This window comes from Hyla sarda, chromosome 2, assembly GCF_029499605.1.
Source record: "Hyla sarda isolate aHylSar1 chromosome 2, aHylSar1.hap1, whole genome shotgun sequence".
In the NCBI taxonomy this organism is placed as follows: Eukaryota; Metazoa; Chordata; class Amphibia; order Anura; family Hylidae; genus Hyla; species Hyla sarda.
The window spans coordinates 343,157,911-343,173,722 of record NC_079190.1 but is presented as its reverse complement, the minus strand read 5'-3'; the positions used below and the strand labels follow the sequence as shown (position 1 = coordinate 343,173,722).

The window sequence follows — 15,812 nt, the reverse complement described above, 5'->3', positions numbered from 1 at the left end:
GAACTTTCTATATGGAGCAGGATCTGTCTATCTCATATCCTTTTGTGTTGTAAATCATTATATTTTTGGACAATTCTAACCATCTTCTTCTTTCTGTTTTTTTTCCTAAGTTCCCTATGGCAGACATCGCTTCAATCATAAGTAAACTCAGACGTATTGGCGAATCAAACCCCAGGGAGATAAAGCAACATTTTGTGGCTAATGATCCTGGGAACAGAAATGAGATGACATATGAAACATTCAGGTATGGAAAGTGAATGTAAAACATGGTTGTACGACCCTAAGGTGTGCTATATTTATCACTTTTTAAGGGAGTCTATCACAGAAATGCGCTTACTGTGTGTGTGATGACTTCACGATGACCAGAAAGGTGTCAGCGGCTCCACTTGGCTCTCTCTGGTTTCCACAATCTCTCTATTTAGAATCCTGTGCTGAGTGGTCTGATCTATCAGCATGATTTAGGAAGCCATGGGATGAATTCATCTACCTCTATACACCAGCGGCTTGTTCTTGAGTGTTGTCACAGCTGCACTTCCTAAGCACATAACTATAACTCTTGTTTTTTGCGGAACATAGCATTTGGCATTCCATCTATATATCCAATATGTCAACACTTGAAAATGTTTGACTGGTAACTGACACTTGTTGCAACATTGCCTTAGTACACTAGCAAGGAAACTCCATGTCCTGCTTGTAGAATAAAAAGCCGGTATAATTTTCATTATTTATATTCATTAAAATGCAGTGTTTCTTTTCTATGTAATTAATATTTTTCTACTATTTGTTATACTCAATAAAAGCATTGTTAAATTAACGGACAGAAAGTTGCAAGCGTTGCCAGTTGTTTTGGTGTTAGAGTCTTATAGTCATTCAGTCACCAAGCAATATAGACTCGTTCCTTTTGTCTGGCTCCTCTTCTCATGTCAGTTATGCTCATGTGTCAAATCACTTTGGGTTAATAGAGAAAGGGAAAGCACTCTTACAAATATAGTTAGGACCACCCATGAGGCCCATATGCATCTTGAAAGTCATTCAGGCTTCCTTTAATTTTAAAGGTCACTGCCCTGGAGAAGCTTGCTATAAAATATGAGAACATGGAATTCTTTAGGGCAGCCCGTTTCTGGTCACCTTCCAACCTGCACAAGACTATGAAGAGTGGATGTAGGCTGTTCTGTTATCAAGGGAAAATTTGTTTTTAATATAGTCGCTTTTTGTGTAAATTTAAACAGTAAAATTGTTTTAAAAGGGGTTTACAGAAAACTTTTTTTTCTTTTTGTTTTTGGTTTACAGAAAACCACCTTAATGTTCTATCCTTAGGATAAGACATACATGTCGGCACCAAGCAGCATTGTTAATCCAGGCACGTTTGCTTGTCTGTACATGGGACTATGCACGGTATTACAGCTAAGCCCCAATAAGTGTAGGGGTCTGACCCCACAGATCAAACACTGATGGCTTGTTCTTTAAATAATGATTCAGACGCACATCAGGCTATACCGGTGGTGGGCATTTTCAAGTGAAGTTTCAGCCAGTTATACATTCTTAAAAGTGACACATTTGACATCTCATAGAGACCCCCACCGATTGCTAAAATTTGTGGGAACAAACACTCAGCTAAGACCTTCTCTACCCCTGTCTCTCCTCACTGGAGGAGATGGGCTTCATAGATTTTCTATACAATCTGTGTTACTACAGGAGACTGGGTCCATAGACTTTCTATACAATCTGTTTCACTGCAGGAGATGGGCTCCATAGACGTTCTAAACAATCTTTCTCACTGTAGGAGACGGCTCCATAGACTTTCTGTACAATCTGTCTCCTGTAGTGAGAAGAGATACAGGAAAACAATTGATTAGCTGAACATTTTTCTCCACTTTTTCTTGCAATTGGTGATGTCTGGGCACAATGGGCCTCATTTACTAAGAGTGTCGGGTTTTTACTAGTGTGAAAAGTTGTTTCAGACTTGTGGGATTCCTCTCTATTTACTATTGGGAAAAGTCGGGAACATTTTCTGACCAGCCTTTTCTAGGTCGATATCTCCAGCCATTTATCCACAGGATTTTCTGTGAATTCAATAGTAAATCGGTTGGGTTGCGAAACCACGCCCCCTTTTGGAAAGACCACGCCCCTTTGCGGCAGACCATGCTCCTTTTTCAGCTTTTCACAGTGCAATGTCGGGTTTGTCTGATTTTTCAGGTGCACACTGTCGCACACTGGCGCAGACATGTCTCAGACACTCTGCGCCAAAATAACCAGATAAAAACTGGTCAGTTTTAGCTTAGTAAATGAGACTCCATAGACTCCGACCAATTAAAACTTTTGACTTCTCTGTGACATGTGAAATGTTTTTTTTTTTAAATGATAGTAATACTTTAACCTCTTAAGGACATAGGATGTTCTCTAACGTCCCCACTACCTGGGCTTTAATGCCCAAGGACGTTAGAGAATGTCCTGTTGTATTTCCGATCTCTGCCGCGCGCCGGGCAGAGATCGGAACTGGATGCCTGCTGAAATCCTTCAGCAGGCATCCAGGACAAACGCCGAGGGGGGCCATGTAGGCCCCCCATATTGGCGATCGCCGCAAATCGCAAGGGAAATCGCCCTTGCGATCTGCGGCGATACCAGGCTGATCGAGTCTCTGGGACCCGACCGCCCGGTAATTTCGCATGATCCCGGCTGTCACCGACAGCCAGGACCGTGCTGAAGACTAGGAGCGAGGTGGCAAGCCTGCCACCTCCTCCGATCCCCTGTGATCCGTCGGTTAACTAACCGATCAATCGCAAGGGGGGGGGGGGGGCGGTTACTTCCTCCCGTCCTGCCCGGCCCCTTGAAGTCCGGAGAGGACGGGAGGAAGACGGCGGGGGACGGGGGAGTGCTGGGGACCGGCCCCGGTACTTACCTCGTCCCTGAAGACCCGGATCCCGGCGATGAAGACGGCAGCGGCGACAGGTGAGTAGATCTTCAGCCGTGGTCGATCCCTTTACAGCAATGCACGTCGCCGTAAAGTGAAATGCATTGCTGTAATGGGACCCTGTAAACTACAACTCCCAGCATGCCCAGACAGCCCTTGGCATCTGGGCATGCTGGGAGTTGCAGTTTTGCAACATCTGGATGTACACAGTTTGGAGACCACTGTGCCCTTCCAGATGTTTCAAAACTACACATCCTCAGCATGCCCTTACTGTCCAGGCATGCTGGGAGTTGTAGTTCTGTAACATCTGGCCCTTCAGATGTTGCAGAACTACAACTCCCAGCATGCCTGGACAGTTTTGGCATACTGGGAGTTGTAGTTTTGCAACATCTGGAAGGGCACAGATTGGGAACCACTGTATTAGTGGTCTGCAAACTGTAGTCCTCCAGATGTTGGCGAACTACTACTCCCAGCATGCCTGAGAATGCTGGGAGTTGTGGTTTTGCAACAACTGGAGGCACACTGGTTGGGAAACATTGTCTGTTTCCTAACTCAGTGTTTCCCAACCGTGTGCCTCCAGCTGTTGCAAAACTATAACTACCAGTATGCACTTATAAACTGTGCATGCTGGGAGTTGTAGTTTTGTAACAGCTGGAGGTCCCCCCCCAGTGAATGTACAGGGTACATTCGCATGGGCAGGGGGCTTACAGTGAGTATCAGGCTGCAAGTTTGCGATGCAGCAAATTTTGCGCGGTAGCTCAAATTCGCAGCGGGAAACTCGCTGTAATCCCCCGCCCGTGTGACTGTATCCTAAAAACACTACACTACACTACACTAACACAAAATAAAATAAAAAGTAAAAACCACTACATATACACATACCCCTACACAGCCCCCCTCCCCTCCCAATAAAAATGAAAAACGTCTGGTACGTCACTGTTTCCAAAATGGAGCCTCCAGCTGTTGCAAAACAACAACTCCCAGTATTGCCGGACAGCCGTTGACTGTCCAAGCATGCTGGGAGTTTTGCAACAGCTGGAGGCACCCTGTTTGGGAATCACTGGCGTAGAATACCCCTATGTCCACCCCTATGCAAATCCCTAATTCAGGCCTTAAATGCGTATGGCGCTCTTACTTTGGAGCCCTGTCGTATGTCAAGGCAACAGTTTAGGGTCACATATGGGGTATCGCCGTACTTGGGAGAAACTATGTTACAAATTTTGGGGGGCTTTTTCTCCTTTAACCCCTTATGAAAAGGTGAAGTTGGGGTCTACAACAGCATGTTAGTGTAAAAAAATAAATTTTTTACACTAACACGCTGGTGTTGCCCTATACTGTTCATTTTGACAAGAGGTAAAAGGGAAAAAAGCCCCACAAAATTTGTAATGCAACTTCTCCCGACAACGGAGATACCCCATAAGTGGGCGCAAAGTGCTCTGGGGGCGCACAACAAGGCCCAGAAGGGAGAGTGCACCATGTACATTTGAGGTGATTTGCACAGGGGTGGCTGATTGACAAACGCAAAAAAAAACACATGTGACCCCATTTTGGAAACTGCACCCCTCACGGAATGTAATGAGGGGTGCAGTGAGAATTTACACCCCACTGGTGTCTGACAGATCTTTGGAACAGTGGGCTGTGCAAATTAAACATTTTGTACAGCCCACTGTTCCAAAGTTCTGACAGACACCAGTGGGGGTAAATGCTCACTGTACCCCTTGTTACGTTCCTCAAGGGGTCTAGTTTCCAAAATGGTATGCCATGTTGGGGTTATTTTGCTGTCCTGGTACCATAGGGGCTTCCTAAATGCAACATGCCCCCCGAGCAAAATTTGCTCTCCAAAAGCTAAATATGACTCCTTCTCTTCTGAGCATTGTAGTTCGCCCGTAGTGAACTTCAGGTCCACTTATGGCATACCTTCATACTCAGAAGAGATGGGGTTACAAATTTTGGGGGGTATTTTCTGCTATTAACCCTTGCAAAAATGTGAAATTTGGGGGGAAACACACATTTTAGTGAAAAAATATATATATATTTTTTACATATGCAAAAGTCGTGAAACCCCTGTGGGGTATTAAGGCTCACTTTATTCCTTGTTACATTCCTCAAGGGGTCTAGTTTCCAAATGGTATGCCATGTGAGGGTTTTTTGCTGTTGTGGCACCATAGGGGCTTCCTAAATGCGACATGCCCCCCGACCAAAATTTGCTCTCCAAAAGCCAAATATGACTCCTTCTCTTCTGAGCATTGTAGTTCGCCCGTAGTGCACTTCAGGTCCACTTATGGGGTACCTTCATACTCAGAAGAGATGGGGTTACAAATTTTGGGGTGTATTTTCTGCTATTAACCCTTGCAAAAATGTGAAATTTGGGGGGAAACACACATTTTAGTGAAAATTTTTTTTTTTTACATATGCAAAAGTCGTGAAACACCTGTGGGGTATTAAGGTTCACTTTACCCCTTGTTACGTTCCCCAAGGGGTCTAGTTTCCAAAATGGTATGCCATGTGGGGATTTTTTGCTGTTCTGGTACCATAGGGGCTTCCTAAATGCAACATGCCCCCCAAAAACCATTTCAGAAAAACGTACTCTCCAAAATCCCCTTGTCGCTCCTTCGCTTCTGAGCCCTCTACTGCGCCCGCAGAACAATTTACATAGACATATGAGGTATGTGCTTACTCGAGAGAAATTGGGCTACAAATATAAGTATAAATTTTCTCCTTCTACCCCTTGTAAAAATTTAAAAAATTGGGTCTACAAGAACATGCGAGTGTAAAAAATGAAGATGGTGAATTTTCTCCTTCATTTTGCTGCTATTCCTGTGAAACACCTAAAGGGTTAAAACGCTGACTGAATGTCATTTTGAATACTTTGGGGGTGCAGTTTTTATAATGGGGTCATTTGTGGGGTATTTTTAATATGAAGACCCTTCAAATCCTCTTCAAACCTGAACTGGTCCCTGAAAAATAGTGAGTTTGAAAATTTTGTGAAAAATTGGAAAATTGCTGCTGAACTTTGAAGCCCTCTGATGTCTTCCAAAAGTAAAATCATGTCAATTTTATGATGCAAACATAAAGTAGACATATTGTATTTGTGAATAATTTTTTTTATTTGGAATATCCATTTTCCTTACAAGCAGAGAGCTTCAAAGTTAGAAAAATGCTAAATTTTCAATTTTTTCAGAAGAAACGATGCAAGTATCGACAACATTTTACCAATAACATAAAGTAGAATATGTCATGAAAAAACAATCTCGGAATCAGAATGATAGGTAAAAGAATTCCAGAGTTATTAATGTTTAAAGTGACAGTGGTCAGATGTTCAAAAAACGCTCCGGTCCTAAGGTGTAAAATGGCCTGGTCCTTAAGGGCTTAAAGGGGTACTCTGGTGTTTTTTTTTTTTTTTTTTTAAATCAACTGGTACCAGAAAGTTAAACAGATTTGTAAATGACTTATATTTCAAATCTTAACCCTTCCAGTACTTATCAGCTGTTGTATACTACAGAGTTGAAAAGTTCTTTCCAGTGTGACCACAGTGCTCTCTGCTGACACCTCTGTCCATTTCAGGAACTGTCCAGAAAGTTAAACAGATTTGGAAATGACTTATATTTCAAATCTTAACCCTTCCAGTACTTATCAGCTGTTGTATACTACAGAGTTGTAAAGTTCTTTCCAGTGTGACCACAGTGCTCTCTGCTGACACCTCTGTCCATGTCAGGAACTGTCCAGAGCAGGCTAGGTATGGTATGGGGATTTGCTCCAACTCTGGACAGTTCCTGACATGGAAATTAAAAAAGAAATGAACTTCCTCTGGAGCATACATCAGCTGATAAGTACTGGAAGGATTAAGATTTTTTAAATAGAAGTAATTTACAAATCTGTTTAACTTTTTGGCACCAGTTGATAAAAAATTTTTTTGCCACCGGAGTACTCCTTTAAAGAACAATCCCCTTATATAATCTTGTCTTATGATTGTGGATGAAGAACACATAATGCAGAAAGATAAGTGCATTCTTTTCTAAATGTTCAAATCTTTGTACCTTTGATATGGAATAAGGAATCTAATACATAAGATATATAGATACAGCACATATATTATCTGTGTTCTAAACCCACACTAGAACATTGCGAAAGATAAATCTGTTATTGACGTGATTATATAAAGTCTCTATTGACGCTGGTGGTCCAGCCAATCTCTGACGTTATGTCTGCCCCCATTTGAATGGTTGGAAACCGATTTCATGTTTAACTACAGCTGCCGCTTTGCTGTGAGCCATGATACAGATGGCAACATCTGCCAACCTAGATGCTTTTAAAACTTATCACAAGTATATTCAATCTGGGAAAGTAGCTACAGTCTGATAAACCATACTGGAAAGCACTTGGACCTCCCATTGTACAATTGACTCCAAGTAACCATAAAGCACCCCTAGTGGACATTATAAATATTTAGCGAAGAGCAGTCATGCAATATATTATTAGCAATTTACAGTTTATATAGGCTTGACAAAACAAATAAGGGAAAGAGAGAAAACACCACATGCGTTGTCAGCTGTGGTTATGATGTCATGCAACAATAGATTTTGTGTTAAATATGGTATGTGCAGCAAATATTTGGCTGGGTCACGTCTTGTCTTCTGGGTGGTAGTACAGCTCTTTTCCATAGCTCTCACATTCTCCTTCAACAGACCATTGTACTTGTACAGTTATTCTAAATTCAACTTGGCTCAGATAGAAAGACAGCTTCCTCTTTTAAGTAACAAGCCTTCTTTTGCTGTCCTTCCCTGGCATCCTGAGGGCATTGGGAGACACACATTGTACACTGCTCAAGTATCAGGGTGAAGTTTGCACATAAGGTGGGATAGAACATTGTGTTCCATGTGTATTTCAGATGCTGGAATGCAGTAGTTCTTTCTTTTGTAAATATGACAAAGCAGATGGGATGGGTGGGATGTGTGTTTTATACTCATGTTGTACATACGTATATACTTCTGCGTTATTATCATTGAGGAGATCAGGAACGCTTTTGATGCTAGAGATAGGTATGAACTTTTAAAGGTTTGGATATCTGTTTCCGGTATCAAATGTGACCGCTGTGCCTGTGATACGGCCCTTAATGCTCCAATTCAGTTGGGCTTGTTCTTCTCAAAGGTCAGTGTAAAGGTGAACAATAGTCCTATACTACATTGCAGCGTAAGAAAACAAGAAAAGTGGTAAAAGAATCCATAATATTGACTAGTAATGGGGGTTTAATAATTTTTCAGTATTATAGTTTATGTTTTGTGAAGATGGGCTACCTGAGGTTGGTCTCATCCTGAAAGACCATGTAAATCGGTGCAGTTACCGTATTTTTCGCTGTATAAGATGCACTTTTTCTTCCCCAAAACTGGGGGGGAAAGTTGGTGCATCTTATACGGCAAATACACATTAAAACCCTGTCCTATCGCGGCGGTCCCTGCGGCCATCAACGGCCGGGACCCGCGGCTAATACAGGACATCACCGATCGCGGTGATGCCCTGTTTTAACCCTTCAGATGCAGTGATCAAAACTAACCGCCGCATCTGAAGCGAAAGTGACACTAACCCGGCTGCTCAGTCGGGCTGTTCGGGACCGCCGCGGTGGAATCGCGGCATCCCGAACAGCTTACAGGACACCGGGAGGGACCTTACCTGCCTCCTCGGTGTCTGCTCTGTGCCGGGATCCCCTGCATGGCCGGCGCTCTCCTTCGTTGTCATCACCTCGTCGCTCACGCCGTCCTGTCATCCAATAGGAGCGGCGTGCGTAGCGGCATGCGTAGCGACGTGATGGCGGCGACGGAGAGCGAGGATACTGGGCAGCAAAGACGTTCCGGAGTGATGGGGACACCCCGGGGACGCGGCGACAGCGATAGAGGGCGACATCCAGGGCAGCAGTGATGAGCAGTTATGGGTCCGGAGCGGCAGGGACACGTGAGTACTACCTCCTATACCAGTGGTCTTCAACCTGCGGACCTCCAGATGTTGCAAAACTACAACTCCCAGCATGCCCGGACAGCCAACGGCTGTCCGGGCATGCTGGGAGTTGTAGTTTTGCAACACCTGAAGGTCCGCAGGTTAAAGATCACTGTCCTATACTTTACATTGTATTTGGTTCAGAATCTTTATTTTCTGGATTTTTATCCTTTAAAATTGGGTGCGTCTTATATGCCGGAGCATTTTATATGACGAAAAATATTAATAAATAACTCTAGGTGTATGCTACACAAGGGACTGTGGACAAATAAGCACTGGAGCCTCCTGTTAACATAGCAACTGGGTTTTATGGAGAGTGGACTTCCTAACTCAGGTTGCTCCCATCCTAAAAGACCATGTAAGAGTGCGTTCACACGCTATTACTAGCAGCGGGTTGCCCACTGTGGGAATCCTGCTGCGAGTTACGCTACCATTGATTTAAATGGGTCCACAGACAGTCCACAATAGTGTCAGATTTGTGGAGTGCCCGCGGACCCATTCAAATGAATGGTAGCGTAACTCACAGCAGGTATCCTGCAGTGGAAAACCCGTTGCTAGTTAGTAGCGTGTGAACGCACCTTCAATCTGTGCAGTTGTCCCTTATTCTCCATACATTGGATTAATAACCAACAGTGAGAAAACTAGCTCCAAGTTTATGTTACTTATATTTTACATAGGTGATTGGGGATGAATAAGCACTGGCTACTACACTGAGCTCAATCATTTGCCGAGAGACCCATTCTCATGTTCAGTTTTACCTTTTTATATTAATAAAACCTCATTTTTATTTTTCTGTTTATATTCTTTTTCTATATAATTTCTTTAGAGAAAATCTGTAGCTTTTTTTATTATTAGATTTACTTTTTTTTACTAGATTTTTATTATTAGCTATATTACTAGCAATAAACCATGCAGTACTCATCCTATACATGAATTATTAATTGTTAGCATTTGTATGGTATTGCAAAGATTTTATTTCCCTGTGTGTGTTTTCTTCTATTGAAATGATTTATTGGTATATTTGCTTAATCTCCGACCACATGGACCTCTCTCACTTACCTCCTTACGAAGATAAATTATTTTGTTGTGTGAAAATATGTTAGGGGTTTAGTTAATCACCTACATTTGCTTGAAATCCCACGTGGGCCATTCATTGCATTATACATGAATATTTCCGGCTTGTGATGGGTAAAATGCCCTGTGGTCCATGCACTCTATATTTTCACATATTTGTTTTACTTCCATGCAAATTTCTGGAAACATGCTTGTAAAGTGTGTAAGGAACACCTAAGTGGACAGTTAAAGGGTATGCAGATGGTTCTCTATTCAGCATTGAACCCTCGACTATATAGCTACAGTCTACATCTTTAATGATAACTTTAGCATCAGAGGTTAATTTTGATACCTGGATAAAACACCAAGCCCTTTATGTTTAGGATAAGCATTGAAAACATTGAATACTCTTAACAAATGTGTAAAATACATTACAGGCACATTTTATATATGATTCTTCTGATGTAAGTAGCTATAAACTAATGTTGTTTTTTTTTAATTTTATTTCCAGGAATGTCATGGTGGAAATTTGTGATAGAAAGCTGACAGAACAGGAAATAATGACTGTCGGACGACACTACAGTGCCCAAGAGAAGCTAGAAGTTGACTTAGGTCTTCTAATGGCTGTAGTCCAGGAACAGCTAAAGAAAAAGTCATTTGAGAATTTTAGTAAACTCTATGATGCCTTCGCGTACAATGACCGCGAAAGGTAAAAACAAACTCATCGGCTAAGGATGTCTCTATCTATCTATCATCTATTTATCTGCTTATCTTATATCGGTCTATCTATCTAGTACAACAGAAACAGCAGCACTCTGGTCTAGATGAGGCTTTATTCATTAGATGCAGCATTGTTTCAACTGTCTCACACGGTCTTTGTCAAGTGGTGTGAGACAGGTGAAACATCGCTGCACCTGATGAATAAAGCCTAACACGTATTCATCTAGACCGGCATGCTGCTGTTTCTTTGTACTGGTTTATACGGGAGCTGAAAGCAACCGGAACCCACTGGGTATGAAGCGTGCTCAGCTCGTGAGCACGCTTCAAACCCTGATGTTGTGACCAGGCCATACAGGTATGCCCTTGGTCCTTATCTATCTGTTGTAGGAAAGCACACAACACCAAAAATTGCAGGTGGATACAAACCAGTGAGGGCTTGGGCCCACAGGGCCAATTAGATTACTACAAAAGAAGAGTCACTGCAGCACTCCCAGATAATGAAAAGGTGAAAGTAGCATTTTTTCCATCACATGGTGCAACATTTCAGTAGCTTAGTTGCAGAATTTTTCAAGCAAACAAACAGTGTAAAAGGAGTGGTATATATGCAACAGGAAATAAGGATCACAGTTGATCATAACTAGTGTAAAACATAAACAATGTGCAATATAAAAGGATACTGAATCATGAATGATGCTAAATGATAGTGACATGAAATCATAATCATAAGTTCATTTAAATTGATTAATATATGCAGGCAGGTGTTGATTATAAACCTACATGATATAGGCGGTTTTTGGGGACAAGAACCACAATATATTGTAAACATAGATGCCAGCTGGTAAACATTCCCGCCAGCCGGCACCCATATTAAAGGCCAAGCGAGGCGCAATACGCCTATCTATCTTTTCATCTATCTATCTTCCTATCTCATATCTATCTTTCTATCCATCTGTCTGCCTGTCTATCTATGTCAAATCTTTCTACCTGCCTACCTATCTCATATCTATCTATCTACTATCTGTCCATCCTATCTATCTAATATCCACCAGAAGAACAGCACAACTATCTACAGTCATAGGTGTAAATGTTGGCACCCCTGAAATTTTTTCTAGAAAATGAAGTATTTCTCACAGAAAAGGATTGCAGTAACACATGTTTTGCTACACACATGTTTATTCCCTTTGTGTGTATTGGAACTAAACCAAAAAAGGAGGAAAAAAGCTAATTGGACATAATGTCACACCAAACTCCAAAAATGGGCTGGACAAAATTATTGGCATCCTTTCAAAATTGTGGAAAAATAAGATTGTTTCAAGCATGTGATGCTCCTTTAAATTCACCTGGAGGAAGTAACAGGTGTGGGCAATATAAAAATCACACCTGAAAGCAGATATAAAAGGAGAGAAGTTCACTTAGCCTTTGCATTGTTTCTGTGTGTACCACACTAAGCACGGACAACAGAAAGAGGAGAAGAGAACTGTCTGAGGACTTCAAAACTAAAATTGTGCAAAAATATCAACAATCTCAAGGTTACAAGTCCATCTCCAGAAATCTACAATTGCCTTTGTCCACAGTGCGCAACATTATCAAGAAGTTTACAACCCATGGCACTGTAGCTAATCTCCCTGGTCGTGGATAGAAGAGAAAAAGTGATGAAAAGTGTTAACGCAGGATAGTCCAGATGGTGGATAAGCAGCCCCAAACAAGTTCCAAAGCTATTCAAGCTGTCCGGCTCAGGGAGCATCAGTGTCAGTGCAAACTATCCGTCGACATGTAAATGAAATAAAATGCTATGGCAGGAGCACCAGGAGGACCGCACTGCTGACACAGAGACATAAAAAATCAAGACTACATTTTGCCAAAATGAACTTGAGTAAGCCAAAATCCTTCTGAGAAAACATCTTGTGGACAGATGAGACCAAGACAGAGCTTTTTGGTAAAGCACATCATTCTACGGTTTAACGGAAGAGGCCTACAAAGTAAAGAACACAATACCTACAGTGAAATATGGTGGAGGTTCAATTATGTTTTGGGGTTGTTTTGCTGCCTCTGGCACTGGGTGCCTTGAATGTGTGAAAGGCATCATGAAATCTGAGAATTACTAACGGATTTTGGGTCACACTGTACAGTTCAGTGTCAGAAAGCTGGGTTTGCGTCCGAAGGTCTTGGGTCTTCCAGCAGGACAAAGACCCCAAGCATACGTCATAAAGCACCCGGAAATGGATGGCAACAAAGCACTGGAGAGTTCTGAAGTGGCCAGCAATGATTCCAGATCTAAATCCCATTGAACACCTGTGGAGAGATCTTAAAATTGCTGTTGGGGAAAGGTGCCCTTCCAATAAGAGAGACCTGGAGCAGTTTGCAAAGGAAGAGTGGTCCAATATTCCGTCTGAGAGGTGTAAGAAGCTTATTGATGGTTATAGAAAGCGACTGATTTCAGTTATCTTTTCCAAAGGGTGTGCAACCAAATATTAAGTTAAGGGTGCCAATAATTTTGTCCAGCCCATTTTGGAGTTTGGTGTGACATTATGTCAAATTTGCTCTTTTTCCTCCCTTTTTTTGGTTTAGTTCCAATACACACAAAGGGAATAAACATGTGTATAGCAAAACATGTGTTACTGCAATCCTTTTCTGTGAGAAAATTTCAGGGGTGCCAACATTTAGGGCCATGACTGTAAATCAGCTACCTGAACCCTTTCAGGAAAAGCAGTGGTGCTCGCAGCACACAAGTCCAGTAGGTGAAAAAACGAAAACAAGCTTTATTTCATTTCCAGTGTTACAAGAATTTGTACTTTTGTTTTTACCTCCTCCTCTTCTAGAAATGATAACGCTTTCAATTTTGCACCTACAGACCCATATAAGGCTTGTTTTTTGCATCAACTTTGTAATAACATCAATCATTTCCTAACAAAATCCACAGTGAAAAAAAATAATATTTGTGGGGTGAAATTGAAAATAAAATTCAATTTTGTAACGTTTGGGGGCTTCCGTTTCTATGCAGTGCACTTTTCAGTAAAAATGACACCTTATCTTTATCGCTGCGGATGTCCTGATCAGCTCCGCTGAACTAACCGGCACCATTAACTCCTGCATTTAAACACCGCATTCAACTTTGATCACAGCGACTAAAGGGTTAATGCCGGTGTAGTGCCATATTTTGTGTTTTGCCGTGGAATGTGTTACATGGACTAAGACAGCTCCATTGGCTGACACGCGAACACCCGCCCCCTACCATTGGTTCCTGTGGGCGGGTGCGCATGTCTCGTGACCACAAAGGCTTGACAAAGACCGTACGAGATGGTCAAAACGTTGTGTTTCTCACTTGATGAATAAAGCCTAACATCACTTTTTCATCTAAATCGGAGTGCTGCTGCATTTTTCTGTATTATTGGGGGCCCTACCAGGGTCGGACCAGCCTGAACCTGAACATACAACAAGGGTGTGCGGTTCTCCTACAAGAATCTATCTATCTAGCTATCTATCTGTAGGAGCGACGTTTCGCCTGTCTCACACAGGCATTGTCAATGCCTGTGTGAGACAGGCGAAACGTCGCTCCTATAGATGTTTGGTTGAAATAAAAGCCATCCATTCTTTTCACTTGGAAATTGGTGTGCCGCTGCTTCTTTGCATAACTACTTTGGACCTGGGACCGGGTTATCCAGCGTGCACCCCCCTTTTCTATGTGTGCTGCCAAAAATTTCTTTTCAATTCTAGCTATCTATCTGTATATTATCTATCGCATATCTATCTATCTCATATCTATTTGTATATCTATTTTAATTAATTTATGGTGTAAATATAAATAATATTTATGATTTTTAGGAATGGACTGCTTCCACTCGAAGAAACTAGAACAATATGTAAAGCCTTTAAAATACCTTTGGCAGATGACCTTCTTCGTGTTATCCTAGAAAAGTAAGTCATTCCAATTCTGGCTCAGGACAGCCAATGTCTGCGTATATTTCATATGTTCTTTTAAAGATGACTTCATGGAAATGTGTTGATGGTGAAGTGAAGTTTTATTGTAAGATGATATGATAACTAAACAATCTATAAATCTGAGTCTTAATGACAGTGGAGTACATGAAATGATATAAACCATTTTTATTGTTCTAGAAAAAAAGTTTCAAGTTATTTAATTCTAGTTTCCAAGAACTTCTGATATTTCATAAAAATGTGTTAGAAGTTCTTATTGTTAGGAAACCATTTGTTGTAACCCGCTGGTTACTAGAACAATGAGGCTGCAATGCAGGTTGGACTTTTATTTCCTGAATTTCTCTCTCAGCATGTCCGAGAAAAATTAAGGTGGACTTTTAAACTAAAATGTAGTATTTGACCTTCATTTGTCTCTTTTAAAGGGGTATTCCAGTGAAAAACGATTTTTTTCATATCAACTGGCTCCAGAACGTTAAACAGATTTGTAAATTACTTCTATAAAAAAAATCTTAATCCTACCAGTACTAATCTGCTGCTGAAGTTGAGTTGCTCTTTTCTGTCTGACAACAGTGCTCTCTGCAAACATGTTTGTCTGTCTCAGGAACTGTACAGAATAGGTCAGATCTCCATAGCAAACATCTCCTGCTCTGGACAGTTCCTAAGACAGACAGAGGTGTCAGCAGAGAGTACTGTTTTCAGACAGAAAAGAACAACTCAACTTCAGCAGCTGATAAGTACTGGTAGGATTAAGATTTTTTTAATAGAAGTAATTTACAAATCTAGCCAAAAACGTGTATAGGTAGCTGCAACCTGACAATAGGGACAATAGTATTGCTGCCAGACCAGTACTAATGTGAAAAAGCTTGTGTATCCCATACAACCTGCGAACAATGTATAAAGTGGGGGTACACTTTCCTCAAGTCTGGGCTTGATTATCACCAATAAATGGGTGTGTATAAAATGTATGTAAAAAATTATGTAGATCCAGTGAATTCATTTAAAACAATTCATTATTACAATGATAGTGCTTGTGGTGTCCTTTGTAGGGCCCTTACATCGGACTCACCAGAATAAGCAAGGAAGTGAATGTATAAAATATTCATACAATGAAATAAAATAAAATAGACCTATAATATTCAGGGTAAAAAGTGCTGGTATCCCAGTGTGGCAAATAGTCTGCAGCGCTTATAGATGTATGCACGGA

General features: G+C 41.4%; 1 protein-coding gene across 2 annotated transcripts in view; it reads left to right on the top strand.

Annotated features, from left to right (window-relative positions):
- The window catches only part of EFHC2 (EF-hand domain containing 2), a 119,025-nt gene that overhangs the window by 88,024 nt on the left and 15,189 nt on the right, over window positions 1-15,812 (top strand). For both annotated transcript variants that reach the window (XM_056558173.1, XM_056558172.1), the window contains exons 11-13: window positions 111-244; window positions 10,464-10,661; window positions 14,495-14,587. In XM_056558173.1, coding sequence (XP_056414148.1) covers window positions 111-244; window positions 10,464-10,661; window positions 14,495-14,587 — 425 coding nt within the window. The remainder of the gene's footprint in view (window positions 1-110; window positions 245-10,463; window positions 10,662-14,494; window positions 14,588-15,812) is intronic.